The sequence below is a fragment of the Setaria italica genome, chromosome IV (genome assembly GCF_000263155.2).
Source record: "Setaria italica strain Yugu1 chromosome IV, Setaria_italica_v2.0, whole genome shotgun sequence".
In the NCBI taxonomy this organism is placed as follows: Eukaryota; Viridiplantae; Streptophyta; class Magnoliopsida; order Poales; family Poaceae; genus Setaria; species Setaria italica.
Window position 1 is genome coordinate 37726444 of NC_028453.1, and position 19984 is coordinate 37746427.

Consider the following 19984-nt stretch of genomic DNA (forward strand, 5'->3'; position numbering starts at 1 on the left):
CGCGCCACCGCCTCGGGGAGTAGGAGCACCGAGAAGACACCTGACGACGCCGCGGCGCCGCTCCCGCCACAGCCGGCGCTCCCGCCGCAGCCGCCGCGGCGCGAGGACGAGCAGCTCGTCGACGGGTGGCCGACGTGGCTGCTCGACAACGTGCCCCGGGAGGCGCTGGAGGGGATCGTCCCCAGGAGCGCGGACGCCTACGACAAGATCGAGAAGGTCGGGCAGGGGACGTACAGCAACGTGTACAAGGCGCGGGAGCGCGGGACGGGGCGGGTGGTGGCGCTCAAGAAGGTGCGGCTGGACACGTCGGAGTCGGAGAGCGTGCGGTTCATGGCGCGGGAGATCCGGGTGCTGCAGCGGCTCGACCACCCCAACGTCATCCGCCTCGAGGGCATCGCCACCTCCAGGATGCACCGCAGCATCTACCTCGTCTTCGACTTCATGTACTCCGACCTCACCAAACTCATCGCCCGCCCCGGGCACCGCCTCACCGAGCCCCAGGTAGACGACGGCGGCCATGGCCGTCGTCCTCCTCTCAGCTCTCTCGCACCTTGGATACGCAGCCACTCGTCGCCTGTTTCTGCTGGCTGTTGCGCTGACGTGCCTATGGCCGTTTGTCTTTCACTTTCTGGACCGATCGATGTTGGCCGGCCTTGTGTGATGCAAACCCATGTTGGGTACGTTGGGCCAGTGAAAACACCGGATATTCCACCGTCCCCAAATAGACATTAAAAACCTAAATACCCCTATCAACACATTGTCAGACATTTGTGTTTGACATAGTATTATTAGAGGACATCTTGGTCGTGTTTATATAGATACAGTGCAGCACAGTGGCATGTGTGAGTTGGTCAGAATTATTCAAGTCCTGCTCTGCAGCTTAAGCTGAAAAAAATCTAGCAAATTTTGTAGAGAATAGGATTGTATGTGCAAGGTAGCTGCAGCACCCTGATTGCTGTGGCAGAAAACGGTAGCAACTGATCTTGGTCATTCACCTCCCTGTTCTTTGTCAGACTATCTTTTTTTTCGAAAGACCCAGAACATTGTGTCTGGCATGTATTAATAAGGAGAAGAGAATTGATCCAGTTTATGAGAGAAATCGGAACCGAAAACCATACAACATCAACTACAACTACCTACATGAAACATCTTTGCCAGACTATCATAGGAGTTACCGTCGATTGTGAAAGTGACCGCAGAGAACCTGCTTCCTGGATAGTTAACAGTCAAAGCCTGAATTCCATGGATCATGTTCAATTAGTCCAGCTTAAAATGTGCAAATGAATCTGAAGTAATCTAACCTAAGCATTTCGAATATCAATCGCTGAATTACAGTCTACCCCATTTGAAAATTGTCCTCTTGAATGCTGCTGATGGCTGTGCTCAACACTGCTTGCAGATCAAGTGCTACATGCAGCAGCTGCTGGCGGGGCTGCAGCACTGCCACGAGCGCGGCATCCTGCACCGCGACATAAAGGGCTCCAACCTGCTCATCGACCGCCACGGCGTGCTCAAGATCGGCGACTTCGGCCTCGCCAACTACTACGGGCCCGGCCGCCGCCGCCCGCTCACCAGCCGCGTCGTCACGCTCTGGTACCGCGCCCCCGAGCTGCTGCTGGGCTCCACCGATTACGGCGTCGGCATCGACCTCTGGAGCGCCGGCTGCCTCCTCGCCGAGATGTTCTTCGGCAAGCCCCTCCTGCGTGCCACCACTGAGGTGAGCTTCGTCTCGTCTTATCCCGTCGTCTTCTTCCTCCAGTCGTCCTCGTCCTCGCGCGGGGAGAAGGTTGTGCGGTGATCGGGGGGCGGCGGAGCGACGGGGAGCGCGACGCAGCCGGCGCTGGGTGCGGTAGGTTCACGGATGTCGGCGGTGGCCGGCGGCGGCGGCGCGGTCTCGCCGGTCGTCGTGGCCTTTTTTTCAAGAACTCTGACTTGGATCGCGATCCGATTATTTGCAAAGGATCGTGATTATTGATCTCGATCCGATTATTTCGAGATAATCTCCTAATCTGGATCGCTATTATTAATCGCGATCCGATTGTTTACACATGAACCCCGAAGTGTTTAAAAAAGGTCCTCCTCCCCTGTACGGCGGCTCGTCTTGATCGCTCTCCCTTCCTCTCGCCGATCCGCCGGTGCCGACGGCGGCCGCACCTTCCGTCGAACCAATCCGCCACCTCCCGCGAGCCAGCAGCATCTTCCTCCAGTGAAGAGAGGCGGCGGCGGCGGGCGGTTGATTGGGTAGTTCACTTCATTGCAACGGTTGAGAGAAGCGAATCAGGGGTTTTAGTAGGACGCAAAACATGTCCTGCAGAATTCTTGCGGAATGGCGAAGATGATCGGATCTGACGGCGATAGATAATGATTCTCAGGTGCTCTGGTGATTTTCAGGTGGAGCAGCTGTTCAAGATCTTCACCCTGTGCGGGTCGCCGCCGGACGACTACTGGCGGAAGCTGAAGCTGTCCCCGACGTTCAAGCCCCCCAAGGCGTACAAGCCCACGACGGGCGAGAGGTTCCGCGACCTGCCGCCGTCGGCGGTCGGCCTGCTCGCCACGCTCCTCGCGCTCGACCCCGCCGCCCGCGGCACCGCCGGCCAGGCCTTGCAGAGCAGCGTGAGTACCTGACCACTGATGCCTTGTTGCTTCAGTTCTTCACTGCATTCTGATGTACCCCCTGACCGCTGTTATCGTGCAGTTCTTCAGCACCCCGCCGCTGCCGTGCGACCTCTCGGAGCTCCCCGTCGTGTACAAGGAGGAGGTCGCCGACCCTGCTGCTTCGAAGTGAGAATCGTGGACCTGAGAAGCTAGCCCGTTGGCCGTTGCAGGGCGCTTTTTCGTTAGCTCATGACTAATGAATTCTCTGATCTTTCGTTTCGTGCAGGCCGAAGGTGAGACAGCGTTCCCAGAGACGGAAGGACAGCAAGCTGAAAACCGAGGAGCAACGGTCAGGGATCAACACCGAATCTCCCAACAAAGAGGTACATCACAGATTCTCATCATTTTTAGGTCTTTTTACTATGACCTTGAACTCTTTCATGTGAAATTCCTTTGTTACTTGAGGACCAAATATCATCCTTGTTTCTGCTATTCTCTGACTGCTGGTTCTGTCTTTGGGCTACATTGCTCATATTTGTGTAGGAGGATAAAGTAATCGACAGAGCAAATTCAGGCCAGGAATCAGATGGTGCAGCGAACGCCGCTGCCAATGCTTCCTCCAGAGTCCAAGAACCACTAGACGTCACCATCAACGTTGCCACGTACTCATACAGTACAGTCCCAGGACGGTTTTCAGTTAGCCCGGATCAGGTACTACTTCCACAAGAAGCCTCACCTGCTGCACCTCAAGATCAGCAGCAGCTGCCAGCGGCTAAGGCCTCGCACCGCTCAGGCAGCGACGACGATCACGAGAACCGCAAGCAGATTCGGGCTCTGGACGACGACAACGACGCCGCCGACGGCGCCGGCGAGCCGCCGTCTGGTAGCGGCAACGAGGGTGTCGCTTTGAACGGCAGCCAGGAGAGCAGATCGGCTGCTTTCATGACAGACTTCGAGGCGGCCGCCGCTGTGCTGCGCGGATCAGAAGAAATCCCTTCCAAGCAATACGTTATTGTGGATTAACGAGTGGGAGGCCGCGGCTGTTGTTCCAATTGAGCATCCTCTGAATTGTGGAGGCTGATGCTTCGTTTGTACCACCAAATAATCATCTCTTCGGAAAAGAAGAATCATTGGTTTTTATTCAGTTCCTGATTGATCTTTACTGCCAATAACCTGTGTTCGTGCTCAAGAGCACTTTTTCTCATCGGCTTTCACCTTTTCTTTTGGTATACCAACTAACATTTAGAGATAGAAAACATCCGAACCCAAAATTAGCAAGGTGATTTTCAGCCACTGAAATTCTCCACCCCAAAGCAAAAATGCAAATCAAAGGAGTGAAAGAAAAGGAAAAGCAAAGCAAATTAAGATAAGGGCATGGTACAACTTGATTTGCAGATTTAACATTCAAGCAGAGTACAACCACCATTTCTTTCCTCACATAGCAAACCGAGAACACACAGACAGATCTAGAAAAGCAGGCACACAGTAACCTGAGATGACACACATACACAGTTCATACATGCACACATGCCTACATAAACATAGCATGTACACAGTACCTCCATATATGCAGCAACTATCTTAGCATGCATACAACTTCTTCTGCGTGCAGATGCATATGAGCATCATATATAATATATATATCATGTATGTGGGGTGTGGGATTACGGATTTGCAGTGGGTTCATGCTTCAGAGGCCGCCGTAGCGGATGTCGGAGAACTTGGACTTGAGCCACTTGACGCTGCTGCGGACGGTGGTCTTGATCCGGCCCTGCGTGGCGAAGACGTTGTACGCCGCCACCCTCCGCCGCCGCTTCGCCTCCGGGTCCTCGCGGGCGCTCGGCCCGTTGAAGCTGTACGACTTGCCCTGCCCGGCGCCGCCGCCGCCGCCGACGTCCTCGTAGTCGTACCCGCCGCCGCAGCCGTAGTACGCCGACGAGTGATCGTGCGGCACCGACCTGCACTTCTCCATGGGCGGTCGGGATCCTCAGAACCACCACCGCTTGATGATCCTCTTGTTCTTGGATTTGCTCGTGAGATGAGTGGGGGAGTGGCGAGGGGAAGGTGGGTGATGAATGAAGCTGAGCTGCTAATTGAGTGGGGATGGTGATAAAGGGGATGGGGTTTTCTATACTTGATTTGTTAGGTGGTTTTGCACGGAGCACCCTGTGCTTTGTGGTTGTGCTAAAGGTGCTCCTTTTCTTGATCCTTTACGGCCGGAAAAGATGGGCTTATGTTCCTTGATTAATCATGTACGTAGCAGGTTCATTGCAGTTTCAGCGCAAGAATCTCTGGCCTTTTCGATAAAGCTTTGGGTACTCACATCTAGAAACAAGTTTTGCGAGTACTAGTTTAATTTATGTGAGAGGCAGTACCTAAGTAATCATTGTTCGTCTACCCTATTCGAGTTTTCAAAACAAGAATTGAATTTTGATTAGTTTTCTCTGGATTACGTTAATGGTTCATAGATTTATTTTATTCACTGGTTAAGCCCTCTTTTCATTTTTGACATATAATATGCCCTACCTCCATCCCAAATTGTAGGTTGTTTTGGTATTTTTAGATTTATAGTTTTTGCTATGCACCTAGACATACCTAGACACTATGTCTAGATACATAGTAAAAATTATGAATCTAGAAATGCCAAGACGATCTATAATTTGGAACGGAGGGAATGTTTCTACGTCGTTTCAATAGAAACGAGGTTAGGAAAAACCTTTTGTGTAAAATGAAATATGTTGTAGACTTGGCGTGGCTTTTATGATAACACAAGCTTAAACAGGCATACACACGAGCATTTGTAGAAAAATCGGGTCAGCGGATTTTGAAATTGATCTCCAGATTATCCACTAACCAGTAAACCTATACTTATGCTTTCAAATTTCGAAGCATTCTTAAGCAACGAAAAGAAACAAAATTAAGAACAGCCCTATCTCATTATAGCATTTTTAAGCAACGAAAGGAGCTCGAGAACAGCCCCATCTCATTATGTGATTATGTCACCTGTGTCCCTCCCCGTAATATTCAACGAAGCTCCGTACCGCACGCGTTACGCGCCAAAAGAGAAAGTCGCCGAGTCTTTTTTAAAAAAAGCTCGAGCAGCAAAATGCAAAGATATCCGAAAAGGGACGATGTGCAATACCCGGCAACCCCGGGCGCGTCCGTGCGATTCCTGCCGGCCCGGCCGGACCTCGAATTGATTTGATCAGGCCAGGCCACCAGGGATGATGATGGTGATGGTGATGGAGATGGAGGTGAGCTATGGTGTGCTGTACGGGAGTGGGGGCGGCACCCACCCGTTCGTGTGCCCCACGTGTGCTGTTGGCATCGACATGGCCGATCGGCCCGATGGCTCTCCCTCGAGCTCGAGGTGGACGCCGCAACAGCGAAGGGCTGGAAGGGTCAAGAGGAGCGGAGGAAGAGATCCATCGCATGGTCTCCTTTTTCTCCCGGGCCTAACGGCGACGCCGAGAAGAAGCTGCTAGCTCGTAGCTTGCCTGTCCCCCGAGGCCGGATCAGGAATCGGGATCAGCTGCGCGCGCCCACGGCGGCCGTGGTCCCTCCTGCTCGGATGGTGTTCAGTTCAGTTCACTTCCTCTGCTTGCAACCGACGCTTCGGCTCGCTGGAAACCTGTGAAGATCCAGACTTTCAGTTGACGAACGGCGGTAGAGGTCAGTACGTAAAGTGTCGGACGGAGCCTTCTCATCGTCACTGACCGCTGGGCCCACGGTCAACCCGTACCCAAAGTTGCCAAGTCGTCGGCAAACTCTAGTGCTGGATCTCACAGGCCATGTACAAAATTCTGTCTAGGTGAAAAAAAGTGATCGCGAAGCAAAGGTGCTTGTGATCGATCGTTCAGGGATTCAGGGAGCAAGCAGAAGACCACGACCGGTGTCCACAAGATTCAGTAGTGCCTGACTGGGTATCCGGTCAGGTTCGTTCATCGCACGTATCGACGGAAAGAGAAAAGTAGCGGTGGACGGGGATGGACCAGTGGTGCCCGACGCATCTCGCACTCATTTTGATTTGCCTCGACCCGTGCAACCCCATCATCCAATCCAATCACCTCCTCCGGGTCTCTCGCTTTCTTTCTCGTACCCTCATCATCATGCCTCGGCGCCTCGCCGTCCGTCGCCACCTGCCTGTCATTTTTCTCCGCCGGGAAGACTGGTCGAAGGATGCGGGGTTGCCCGGCCGATCCCCGGGAATTCTGCTCGGTTCCGCGCGGAATCCATGAGTTGCCGATCGACTCGACGGCCTCGATCGCCTGGGTTGCCGCGTCGCCACGCTTGCGTCGGCGTGGGAGTTTCTCTGTTCCCCTCGCGCGGGGCTCTCCACGTCGCATCGATCTGCTGCAGGCTGCAGCGCTCTCGATTTGGCGACGGGATACTCTCCGGTCTTATTCTGCTGGCACTAGTCATTAGGTGACCATTACGTTTCCTGTGGCCGCGCGCGAATCATTCGTTCTGTCGACAATGGCTCGCTGACGGACAGGCCACTGGCCCACTGCCAACCGATCTGCATCTCGTCCAGAGTCCAGACGCACAAGAGAGCTTCCTGCGAAGGGGCTACTAGACAGTAGTGCTACGCTAATCTCAATCAGTCAGTCAGTTCGGTCGGCCGCTGCGTACGTACGGAGTATGGGCGTAGGTACTTTATCCGTGCACGACGATGGATCGGATGATCCTCGGCAATGGATGCCGGGCTCGGGCTGTCGCCTGGAAAGCCAAGGGGATAGAGGACGGAAGGCACGGCTGTCCCCGAAGTCGCCGTCAGCGGCGGCATCGCGGAGTCCACCGGCCGGCCGGGCCGGGCGCACGCCACGTCGGCTCCAAGAGATCTTTTCCGAAAAAAATGATGGCACTAGGAAAAGCACACGCTCCTGCGCGCAACAGGTACCGTCGCTAAATAGGAACTTTAAGAATTTTAGTCACAACAAAGCGTTGCATAGCGAAAACGCATTACAATTATCATCTGAGAATAGCAGAACAATTAACCGTGAAGAATCACACTGAGTTCCAATCTAATTGCGATACTGCACATGATGCCATCAAGAAAGGGTTCAAACAAAAAGAAATACTTGGATTGGCATACATATAAAATTTAGAGCAGGTTTTGGATCATCCTCAATAATTGGTGGCTTTGTGCCAGGTTGCCAAGTTGCAGGTATTTGTGGATGGATGGCTTGGTTGGAAGAATGGAGAGAATGCATCGGAATTGTGGAGAACTCTATGGTGGTAAAGAAGATGGAGGAGGCAGATTGTGAACAATTGAACGATATTGTGCCTGGTATGTAAGGTTCTGGCATCAGGTGGTTGTATTTGGTTTCATGTAGGTGGCACGACAGGAAAAAACAGAATACGCATCAACTGCAGGAGCAATCTGGAACGCAAATGCGTGTGGTCGGCAGTGACCCGTGTCGCAACGACGCGCCGGAGCACCTGATCACGCGGTTGGCTGCTCTTCTCCGGAAACACCACCACGAGTTGTTCTTCCAGGTTAGGCATAGTATGTGTTGTAGGGAGGCCTCGGTACTCGACTCCGCCGCGCTGGAAGATGGATCCTTGCACACGCCCTGCAGCGTCGGCGGCGATGGATGTCTGTTGGGCGTGCCCGGAGTGGCGCCGGGGTCCGGAGACGGCGAGCCGGGACAGGGACAGGGGGTGCGTGGTCACCGGAGGGCGGCGGAGACGGAGGTGGCAGTGCGGAGTCTGGCCGTTCCGTCGCCTCGCCGCTCGCCGGTGGGTGTCGCCTAGCGTCGCGAGCACAAAGGTGAAGCAGCAGACGACCACGTTGTCTCGGCAGCGCGGCTGCTCCTCCTCGCCGTACTTTTGTATATTTGTATAGCTGACAAAGACTCTGTACATTGATTGTACTAGGGGTTTCACAAGCTCAGTGGCATACAGGGGGCTTGTGCTACATCTGCAAAGGACAAACTGCCCTCTTCTACTACAATTTACAAACCATGAGATAAACTAGGGGGCATTGGGGATTTGCAAGTTAAATGCCCCAATAAACAAACTTAGTCACTCTACTTTGTCCAAGGCCTTTATACTACGGTGTATCTGCACTGCGTAATAGAAAGTCATCACACAGTTGTAAGTGTGAAATATCAATCCACAGACCCCGATGATGTCTGCTATCTCCTTTAAACGGGACCTAGCAGGGTGAGGAGAAATAAAATGAATAGTTAAGCCACTCAGGATTCAGGAATAACGCATTTTATGAACCAGCACTTCACATAGCACCAACTTACTTTGAGCTATCAGAGTCTCCTTCCACACAAGATCTCTTTCCAGTTCCCAGTTCACTGGTTACCTTGGTGCCTGAGTCCATCTGAAGTAAGATACAGCGATTCAGACTCTTCCTTCTCATTGCAAAACAAATGGGAATTGAAGCTTCTACAATCATCACATCATGTAATAAGAGCAATTATGCCTGTCATGAAACTGCTACTAGTAATTTCTGGGAATCTAGCTCTAAATTCTGTATCTATACCAATACAACATGTCACTTCATACTACTTCAAACATAGCCTTACAACACAACAACTTCGCAAGATGCAAAGAATTGTCTGTAACAGTGGTGTTACAAATCTTCTGACAAATATCTGTTCTTCCTACTTGGGTGCTAGCCGCCATGCTAAATATCATATAAATAGGTAAATAGGGTTCAGTGCTGCTACAGAAATATTTGGCATGCATTGAAGGCAAGTGATATGATGCTAGTTATGCCATCATACACAAAACATAACTATTATTATCTAGGAACTTGGTTCATGTTATTAAAAAAAACGAGTGCAAGAGTGCAAGGAACGGTCTGTAGCAATAGGCAAAAATAGTGTTGCAGTTGTGACATTTGTACCAATCAATCCTTCCGATCGAGCACTAGTTATCAGGTCAAACAATATATAAAATAGCCAAAGTGTTGCAAAGGTGAATACTGGTGCAGAGGGAAATGTCACTAGAATGATGTATACCTTGGGAATGTTTTTAGTGCCAGGAGGGCCTGAGCTGAAGTTTCTTCTTCCATGAATCAAGCTGGGACCAGACTTTGCCTGAAATTCAAACAAATGTCCTCAAAGTTAAATCAAATGTACATGATAAAGTTGCAGATCTTAATATAGGACTCATCCCAGGACAATGAAATAACAATGTCAATTGATGTGCATAGCATGTTGGATTGGTCAAAAGTTTGATCTAGATATTTTGTTACAGAGTGACCTCATAGCAATGTTTGAAGCAACAAAGCGAAGGCTTGCATGATAAGATCACATAGCAATATTAGCAGGCAGCATAAAAAAATCCAAATGAAGCAACACAAATGAACTTTGTTTACACAAAGGTGAACAGACAACGAGTAATACCTTGAAGGATGAGCAGAGGCTATAGCCAGCCTCATTGTGCAGTACACTTTTGGCTTTTGTTGGGATTGGGAATCCCGAACAAATAATGGAGAGAGGGAGAAGGGAGAAAGCAAGCCAATTGAACAAGTGAATCAAATGAACAAATAGCCAAAAGTTCTCTCCTCCAAGCTCTAAGGCTCTATTTATAGGGAGGAGGAGATGACTATTTATATTAATTCCATTGGTGGAGTTGAATATTACAAATAGGTACCTGGACCTTACAAAAAGACCCTTGGATGTTACAACTAAGTCCCTAAGCTTCACAAACAAGCCCTTAGACTCCATTTCAGGCCTCTTTTATACACAAGGAGGTCACTAGCCTTAGGCCTCCTAAGGCGCACCCCCAACAACTTTAGATAGTAAACCAAAGGTGAAGCTCTCTAGTACCTGTATAAAACAAAAGCTCCAATCAAGCTACCAAGGAGTTTGAGTGACATCCACACATAATTAAAAACCATTGTGTAATTACTAAGTGAAGATAAAGGTCCTACAACTGAGGTAAAATATTATTCAAGATATCTAGTAAGGTGCAAACTATCTTTTCAACACATCTATTGAGCTTGACTGCCCATTCATCAAATACGACCCATTGGATATCATAATGCTGCTTCGGTGAAGCTTGATTAAAAGTTTATATCAGTTTTAAAAGATATTTTTAACCACATTTAATCATGATGAATCAAACAAAGCAAAACAACTTCTATTAGGTACATACTATAGAGTAAAGGAAAAATATCAACAAAATTGCATTTCTCCAATTTGACGATATAGCATAAACTGTCTGGGTCTAGAAATAGCAAGTATTTTCCAATATCTTGGATATAATGAATATCATTGTTATCAGCAGTGTGTTTGTTAATAACTACTCCCTCCGTCCCAAATTGTAAGTCGTTTTGGTTTTTCTAGGTTCAAAGATTTTGCTATACATATGTATGTCTATATGCATAGTAAAATCTATGAATTTAGAAAAGCCAAAACGACTTAAAATTTAGGATGATAAATTATCAAGTGATAAATTATCCATAAATCAGGTACTAAATTAACAAAGGCATAGCACCCGACCCATAACTCAAGTGATAAATTATCCATACCAACGGGGCAATCTTAGTCCCTTGCGGTGCCAGCGGTTAAAGCCCCTTCACGAGAAGATGCGGCATGATCCGGGCGTCCTCCATCTGAAATCAAGATGGAAAAAAAAAAAAGAGGACAAGTACATCAAGCCCCGACCTTTCGCATGAGCAGGAGAAAAAAATTGTGTATGAAAACAAAGATGTAGAATTGACCGCATGGGTGAAGATCCGCTCAGAAAGCTTGGATGGAAGAGCGCTCGCGGCCATGGCTGCGACCCGATTTAGAACTTGCGTCGGGGTGTCAGGGTTGGGAACTGGATGATTATTGGACAGGGAGGATAGAAGAGCTGGAAGACTCAACACATCTATGTAAGACGTGCGATAGCCCATCAGTTACTTACAGGGCCCAGCACGGCGAGGGGGCGCGGCCCATTAGTCCAAGGTTGTTATTTAATTTTATTTTCTTTTATCTTTCGTGTATATGTACACTGTGTTCTAGGTTTTATAATCCTATATAAAATCATTTACAAAAAATCCAATGATTTGAAGAATGCTGTAATACATGGAACAGAACGTTAATCTAATTAAGAATATATCATACGTTTGCATATTTGTCTCTCACAAATATTCCAGTTTTCTTATGATCGGCGTAGTCATAGCGGGTACGTTTGGTTTATGCTCATGGGCACCTCGCCAAATCGTCAGCTCTCCAAATAACTGACGGCCGAATCGGCGTCGTTTCCCCGTCGCCTATGCACATTCCAGAATTCTCAGAGCCCGGAGATCAGCAGCCCGTTCGGTGCGCTTCCGCTGGGCTTTTTCCGGCTGGGCTTTTCAGCCCTGCCGTTCGGTGCGCTTCCGCTGGGTGGGCTATCCTGGAAGCCGTTCGAGCGGCTTAACGCACCAACGCTGCCCAGCTGCTCCCGTGCTTATCCAGTCGCCTCTCTCTCGCCCCCTCCGTCGCATGCTCTCGCCCCTGATCCGCCGCCGTCACCCCCGCCGCTCGGCAGCGCCTGCGCTATCACCCGCTCTCCGCCGCCGGAGGTCCCAGATCCCGCCCGCTCGCCGACTCCGTCGCTCCCGTCGCTCGCCCGCTCCAGCGCTATCACCCGCTCTCCGCGGCCGGCGCTCGAGATCTCGCCCGCTCTCCGCCGTCGGTCGCGCTCGCTCCGGATCCGCCGCCGCCGCTCCCTCCGCTCACCCCCTCCCTCGCTCGCGCCGGCTCTTCGCCGCCGGCTTTGAGTCGTGTCGCCCGCTCCCTCGCGGTCGCCCGCGTGACGCCGCCGTCGGTCCCGCCGCTCGCCCCTCGGTCGGTCGCGCTCGCTCCGGATCCGCCGCCGCCGCAGCTTCCGCTCACCTGCTCCTCGCTCGCGCGCGCTCTCCGCCGCCGGCGGGCCGTTGCGTCACCCGCTCCCTCGCGCTCGGCCGCGCAACGCCGCCGTCGGTCCCGCTTCTCGCCCCCTCCGTCGCTCGGTCCGGATCCGCCGCCGCCGGTCCCTCCGCTAACCCGCTCCCTCGCTCGCACCCGCTCTCCGCCGCCAGCGGGCCGTCGCGTCGCCCGCTCCCTTGCCCTCGGCCGCGCGACGCCGCCGTCGCTCGCGTCGGTCGCCGCGCTCAGCTAGTGAAATCAATTTCTCCGACTGCGTCGCCCCCTCCGTCCCGTTCTCTCGCAGGTCATGGTGCTCCCCCATCGGATTGGTGTAGATTTGGGGTGCGTCAAGCATGAGTCCGCGGTTTCCTTCCTAGTTTGATGCGCAATTGGCATTGGTCAGTGACATTGGTAACATCTTTTGTTGAGTGTGATGCTTGTCTTTTTGAAAGAATTAGGAAGCCTGGCAATATGATCCTGATATGTACTTCTCTAAATTTCTATGTACTTTGGGCTTTTGTTATCAATTTGTTGGAAGAATCAGACTGCTAATGTTCCTACAGAATCAACATGGCAATGGGTTAAGTAGAAAAATGGGGTGCTGTTTTTAGTTATGTGTCAATTCTTACTGGTTGGTTGTACTAGGATGAATATCTTCAGTAATTTGGGCAGAATTTTATTGGTAGCCATGTTCTTGATCCTGTAATCCTTAGGAATTGCAACTTATTGGTACATATGTTTGATCATACTAGAGACCATGAGCATGAAATGTATGTGTAACTGCTTCTGTCCCAAACTTGTCGACAATGGAATTGATGTGCCTGTTGTGCCTGTTTTTGGGTTTTCACCTTTCCAGGCGACTGATACAAGCCTACTAGCAGGCCAACCGCGAGGAAGTATCAACGGTGCCCACACTGGCATCGTCATCGACTTCGTCGTGCTCTCCCCCACCGGTGTGCCCGTACAATTTCCGCCACAAATGCGCCAAGACAACTGCTAAGGCAAGTAACATATCCAGTAATTTTAGATTATTTAGTTGTATACCTCCTGGTTATCTGTAGCTTGGTGCAATATAATTGCAGCTCCTGTGTACTCAGATGAATAACCGTGCCAGCTGGGATGAGGGCACGATGAAAACTTTGCTGGACTTGTGCATTGCTCAGAAGAACCAGTTCAATTGGAGCAACAGATGCCTCACTAAGTTGGGATGGAAGAACGTGTACTCAAGCTTCAGGGCACAGACTGGGTTGTATTTGGGCAGCAAGCAGCTGCAGAACAAGCTCAACAACCTGAGAAGAACATTCCTGAGCTGGATGGCCTTGCAAAAGCAATCTGGTTTAGAGCGCAACACACAAACTGGTGGTGTTGCTGCTGATGCCACCTATTGGGAGGAGGATGAAAAGGTACGTCCTATGACAGGCCCATAAGTTACTCGACATCTTATTTGTACTTTTCTATTTTTTGCCTTGATCATTTACTGTTGCTTGAACATTGCAGGACACCAGTGGTGGTGATGCCCCGCCGAGGTCCAAGCCGAGTTCCCAGCCGACTTCTGTTAAGCCTCCACCTTTCCTCGACGAATTGTTTGAGTTGTTTGGCCATGAACCCCAAGACAGGGGCACCTTGCTGACGGCAAGAGGTATTCGTGAGGCGACACCTAGCGTGGGGACTGAGGGCAATGCAGCGGACTTGGATCAGCATCCCCTGCCTGCTAGTAGTGCTCGTGCCATGTCCAAACGGCCGGCCCGGGAATTCTCTGTGGACAGTCCTACGAAAAAAAGAAGTGACAACTTGGAGCAGTACATCAGGGAGCTATCCGACAGTGTGGCAAAAAGGAGCCAGCAACGTGCTGACCGTGCTCGGGGGGAAATGGTCCGCTGTATGCAGGTCCTGGTAGAAGATAGTCTACAGGAGGGGTCTCCGCTTTACTGCCAGGCTCTTTATTTATGTACTAAGAACCCGGAGTATCGGACGGCGTTTACGGAGATGACAACGAAAGAGGGCCGAATGAACTGGATACAATTCAACTGGGACATGTTGAACAAGAAGTGATTGTGGCATGACTTTGTTTTATTGTAGTGATGTGTACTGATGGGTTTTAAAAATAATGTTTGCACCTGTGTCGGAACAGTAATGTTAGCTTATGTAACATGTCTTGTTCGTTGAACATTTCATTTTAGTGCTAGTTAAATTTCTTTCAAGTTTGATGTCGTCCATGCTCAGCAATTTATTTCATGTTAAATGTCCTGGTCACTAAATTTCTGTGAAGTGTACTTGTTGCGTTTGGATCAGTACTTTCTTTGAAGTGTATTATTGTTTCTTTCAAGTTTAATGTCGTCTCAGTACATCTGTCTACTTGTGTCAGAACATTTTTACCTTGTGTCAGAATAGATTGCTTTGAAGTTATTTGGAATTTTGATATCGCTTGTGTTAACCTTTTGGACAGGTAGTTCAGTAGGTCATTGGTGGCCCTCCGCTCATCAGTAGCAGGAGCATTGGTTTAATTCTGCGGCAGCTCAAGGAAGGGGGAGAGGCAACTTGACTGGCACTTGACAGGTTCGAAACAAATGCATATGTATAATTCGGTGCAACTACCTATGTGTAAGGTGTGTTTGTTGATGCCCCTCCGATTGTGCATGTACAGGTTCAATCAAGTATGAGTAGTGTAGAGGAACAAAACAATAACATCGGCAGCGACAACAGCTCCGTGTTCGATCTAAAGTGTTTAGCAGGAGCTCCAGCCGCATATGCTTAGGTTCATAGGAGTCAGCGTCCTGGGCGGAACCCGCCAGTTGACCTGCCACGCATGACGGGACGGCAATGGGTTGAGCTGAACCTGCGGGACAGGCGGCGGTGCTTCGATAATTTTCGTATGTATCCTGACGCGTTCCTTCAGTTGCATGACATGTTGGTTACCAATCATGGATTGAAAACGTCGCAAGGGGTAGAATCTGTTGAGGCTTTAGGTATGTTCGTGTGGGCGTGTGCGACACAACAGGCTTGCCGTCAAATTAGAGAAAGATTTGACCGGAGTTTGGACACAGTTAGTAGGAAGATGGCGCATGTGGCAAATGTAATGTTTTCATTTGCCCAGACAGTCATCGCTCCAAAGGATCCTGCTTACTCTAAGGTGAATCATAAGTGGAACCAATATGCACCGTTCTTTGATGGGTGCATAGGTGCTCTAGACGGTACACACGTTCCAGTACTGGTCGGACGTGAGTCCCGTTTGGATTTTATTAACAGAAAAGGGTGGACGAGCTTCAATGTGTTAGCTATAGTCGATATGGACATGCGCTTCACATATGTAGGAGCGGGGAGGGCAGGATCCTGTCACGATATGGCGGTGTTGCGGGATTGTATGGCAGCACCGAACTACCCTCATCGACCTGCAGGTATGGTACTTGACTAATTAAGCACATGAAGCTGCAATTGCAAAATGTGGTGCACTAATGTTGAATATTTTTGATTATCTGTAGGCCGATATTATTTGGTCGACTCGGGCTACGCAGTTCGAGAAGGGTATCTGGGGCCGTATCGAAATACCAGGTACCATTTGGAGGAGTTTAGCAGAAGGTCGGCGGACACATTGGAGGAGAAATTCAACTTTCACCATTCCAGTCTTTGCAATGTGGTCGAACGCGCATTTGGCGTGCTGAAATCCAAGTGGCACATTCTACGGGAAGTTCCACTATATTCTCGAGAGCGGCAAACGAAGTTTTTTATTGCTTGCTTCGCACTCCATAATTATTTGCTCGACCTTGCCGATGCAAGTACTGCAGGTTCGAACATGGCGCGAGCTCCGGACTATGGGGTGTCCGAATGGGTAGCAGCAAATGCTACTCCTGATATGGCCAGTGTACGAGATTGGATTGCGGCGGGAATCTCGTTGATGTAAATGATGGGTGTATGCTGTGTATGTTAATGTTGTAATTTGTATGTAACCAATTGTAGTAGTTGTTGTGTACGTTCGTACCCTCCAGTGTGTTGGTTATGTTTGCGCGAGAAGATTTGAATGTTGTACATCCTTTTACCATTACAAATTTAATTTTGAAACGTAGCAACACATCTGTAGGGAAAACAGACCGAAAATTCCTAAGGAGCAGCTGCCACCGCTGCCCAGCGTATCCGTAGGGAAAACAATTTATTTTCTTTATCCATAACAACCTTATATTTTTTTATTCTCAATAATTTCTGAATTATTTGTAGTCCCACAGCTGAAAATAGTTTGATTTTATAAAAAAGAATAGCCAAATGAGACTTGCTTTAATTATTTGGTGGATAAATTCTTTTGAAAACAATATAGATGCTTGTTTGCAGTTAATAGTGACTAACTCTAGTTTGGAGCAGGGGTGACTTCGGCGGCCGCTGCAATCAGCTGAAGCCGCAAGCTTCAGCTAGCAGCTGCGCTGCAGCCGCTGGCAGCAGAAGCCAGCAGCGGCAGCCACAACTAGCTCAGCCGAAGGATACAGATATGGAACCCTACACGGCTACACCATCTGGAACGGGTCTTTCCATTTTAAGTTTTGCTACTAGAGCAATTCCACAAGCACCTCCTGAGCAAAGCGATGAGAGACGGGATGTGGTGACACCGTACCTCCTCTTACATCGACGCCTGAGGATTTAGGTCACCATCCCCAGACCGTACTGCGGTGTTTTCATCAGTTCGGAGATCCTTGCTCCCACGTCCAGCTGCTTACTGACTGCTTCTTCCTTGTCAAGTTCAGTAACAGAGCAGAACCATTCCCTCATCTCTTCTGATAGCTCCATCAGTTCCAGTTGTAGTTGTTTCACGCCAAACGTCCAGCCACTCTTTGGAAGCCCCCTGCAACCAGTAAGCCTCCCAGGCTCGGCTGCTCTCTGCTTTAGCTTTTCTATACCACCAAATAGTTGGCTTCTCACTTTCTCTAGACACAGAATTAGCAAATTCTGTGCCAGCCCAGCTATTTTCATTAGCAAGGCCCCCAAGCTCCTCCACGACATATTCTGAAAACACAGTTCATTTCTCAGTTTCCAGATACCCCAAAGTACAGCAGAAGTAAGCACATTATGAACTAAAAACTTTTTGCCACTAAGCCATAACATGCTAACAGATTCAAAATTAAGCCCTACAGGAACACCTAGAATATCACCTAGAATATCAGAGATGTCTAGCCAGACCTGCCTAGCTACTACACAGCCAAAGAACAGGTGATGCACAGTTTCATTCTCTGAACAAAATAAGCAAGTTTTATCATCCAATTTCTTTCTCTTCTCTACAATGTCCCTGGTTAGGACCTTGTTCTTAGTCAGTAGCCAAAGGAAAAGGTGAACTCTGGGTGGAACTTTGATACTCCAGACCGACGAGACATGAACTGTGATTATGCCTCTAAAATTAACGATTCTATAGAATGATTGAGAAGAATAAGCACAGCTTGAGGAGAACTACCAAATTAGCGCATCCTCCTCATTTGTAAAGGAGATGGTGGAAGCCAACTGGATTACCTCAAGCCACTCGTGCATGATTCTCCGATCTACTATTCTCCTAAAGGTACACCTAAGATCCACACCATCCCAGAGATCACTTACAGTACTAGACTTCTCATTAACTATCGTAAAGATTCCAGTATTGTATAGCTAAACTTGAGGACCCTAACCAATTGTCCTCCCAGAATTTTATTTTCTGGCCATTTCCTATTTTCCACCTACAACCCATCTTGGCTGCCTTAGCAGCCCACATCATCCTTTTAAAGAAGTCTGAAAGCACTTGCTAAACTAGTCTGGAAGATGTTGGGGTTGTTTGTGTTATATTTATGATCTATCACTTCCTTCCACAGTCTACCCTCATCTACTATGTTCGTTTTCAACCAAGATCCCAGTAGGCAGATATTAAAATCTCTAAGATTGGGAATACCTAAACCACCAAATTCTCTACACATGGAAACAGTTTCCCAGTTAACTAAGGCCAGTCTCAATGGAAGTTTCATGGAGAGTTTCATTAGCATTAAATTTCATGCCACATCAGCAATTTTGTTGACTTGGCAAGACCATTAAGGTGTAACATCCTGCTTTTTAGAGCATTTAAAAATACATTTTTTTTAATTTTTTTCGTTAAACTAAACCTACTTTCTTTTCTGGAATATTCAAAACTATTTTTACAAATAAAACATGCATAAATACTAGCATGTGTGTTGCACTTGATTGCTCTACAAATTCATGGACAATCTTTCCCTCCCAATCCTAGGAATGCTTCCCTCAATAAACCCTTCCTACAAAACCCTTATAATTAATATTTGAATTATATTCAAATATTAATCCTATTTAAATCCTATGTCAACTCATTTTGAATATTATCTGAATATAATATTTCAACTCTTGACTCTGTCCTCTTATCATCAAAATCCTAGAAACCTTTTTAAAATGTTTCCTTTCCTAAAAGTCCAAATATTCAAATCTAATTTGAATATTGATACTATTTAAATCCCTATAAGTTTCCATTCAATTCTATCTATACCTAAATATCACCAAACCCCAGATCCCCCCCCCAAGTTCTATCTCTATTTCTACTCCAAGCTTGCACCTTGACTCCTAATCTTCTTCAAATTTGAACTCAAAACCCCATATCAAATAATAGGAAACCTTTCAAATCTCACGCGGGCCGCCAACCTCCCATTCAGCCTGCCTCCAGTTTCAGCCCAGCCTTCTTTCGCCTCTTTCCCGCACGCACGCGGCCTATCTCCCCGACCCATGACACGCACCCGGCCCAACTCGCTCTGGCCCACATGGCCCACCTCGCTCGCTCAGCCCAACGCCTCTCCTCTCCCCTCCACCACACCGCCACCGCAGGATGGACAGCGCCGCCGCGCTCCATCACGCTGTCCCGCTGCACGTGCCTCCCCCTAGCCGTCTTAGGCCCCAAGGCAACTACCCCATATCCCTGCCACATCTGCGGCCGCCATTAATGCTGCCGCCACCTTATCCCCACTGGTCGACGATGCATCTCCCCTCTCTTTCCTTCACCACCAAGCAATGTTGTTCGTCCTCATCCATCCCGACGATGTGGCCACCTCCTGCGCCATCGCTCTAGCATATAAATAGCGCCTCAACCCCCCCGCCAGAAACACACCCACCTGAGGCGATGACACCATCGTCCCCCGATGGACGTGCCTCTTCCCTCTTTCTCTCCCCTCCGAAACCCCCTAGTCGTGCTCCCTACACTCCCCGCTCCCTCGCGGTGCACTTCCCGTGCCTAGCGGTGAGCCGGAACGTGGGAACGTTGCAGCACCGCTGCGTTCCGTGGTGGCAGGCATGGCACGCGCTGCCCGACTCCGGCGCTACCCGCCCCTGTTGTTTGCCCCCCCCCCCCGTCCTAACACCGTTATTCCCACTCTAAGCCTTATAACCTGGTGGCTCAGCCCTACCCCCACCTGAGCCCCCGTGAAATTGCTACGGAGACATGGTAAGGTCACCCACGTCCTCGCTTAGAGCCCCTCTTGTACCTCACAATTTCGCAGGAATTTCCCAAAATACTAGGAGATATGCTCAACCCAATCATGTCTTCGTTT

General features: G+C 49.3%; 3 protein-coding genes across 3 annotated transcripts in view; 1 reads left to right on the plus strand and 2 right to left on the minus strand.

Moving 5' to 3' along the window:
• Positions 1 to 3861, plus strand: part of LOC105914292 (probable serine/threonine-protein kinase At1g54610) — a 4406-nt gene extending 545 nt beyond the window's left edge. The window contains 7 exon segments of the mRNA XM_012845440.2: positions 73 to 98; positions 100 to 501; positions 1400 to 1717; positions 2392 to 2613; positions 2696 to 2781; positions 2882 to 2978; positions 3139 to 3861. Coding sequence (XP_012700894.2) covers positions 73 to 98; positions 100 to 501; positions 1400 to 1717; positions 2392 to 2613; positions 2696 to 2781; positions 2882 to 2978; positions 3139 to 3618 — 1631 coding nt within the window. The 3' untranslated portion in view covers positions 3619 to 3861.
• A 109-nt stretch (positions 3862 to 3970) lies between these two features.
• LOC101782426 lies at positions 3971 to 4703 on the minus strand. The gene has a single exon (XM_004966193.2). The coding sequence runs from the start codon at positions 4565 to 4567 to the stop codon at positions 4286 to 4288; it is 282 nt and encodes a 93-aa protein (XP_004966250.1). The 5' UTR covers positions 4568 to 4703; the 3' UTR covers positions 3971 to 4285.
• A 3714-nt stretch (positions 4704 to 8417) lies between these two features.
• Positions 8418 to 11393, minus strand: LOC105914284. Its single transcript, XM_012845425.2, has 6 exons — positions 11285 to 11393; positions 11093 to 11176; positions 9963 to 10388; positions 9576 to 9653; positions 8853 to 8932; positions 8418 to 8755 (listed from the first exon to the last, which is right to left on the minus strand). The coding sequence occupies exons 3-6, from the start codon at positions 10284 to 10286 to the stop codon at positions 8623 to 8625; spliced, it is 615 nt and encodes a 204-aa protein (XP_012700879.1). The 5' UTR covers positions 10287 to 10388; positions 11093 to 11176; positions 11285 to 11393; the 3' UTR covers positions 8418 to 8622.
• Positions 11394 to 19984: the final 8591 nt, after the last annotated feature.

Excerpts from the sequence above, each read along its gene's own strand:
- LOC101782426 (XM_004966193.2), bottom strand. The coding sequence starts at position 4,567 with ATGGAGAAGTGCAGGTCGGTGCCGCACGATCACTCGTCGGCGTACTAC.
- LOC105914284 (XM_012845425.2), bottom strand. The coding sequence starts at position 10,286 with ATGGAGTCTAAGGGCTTGTTTGTGAAGCTTAGGGACTTAGTTGTAACA. Across the intron at positions 9,654-9,962 it reads GCCTCTGCTCATCCTTCAAG|GCAAAGTCTGGTCCCAGCTT; the intron begins GTATTACTCGTT and ends TTTGAATTTCAG. Across the intron at positions 8,933-9,575 it reads GCACTAAAAACATTCCCAAG|ATGGACTCAGGCACCAAGGT; the intron begins GTATACATCATT and ends ATCTTACTTCAG.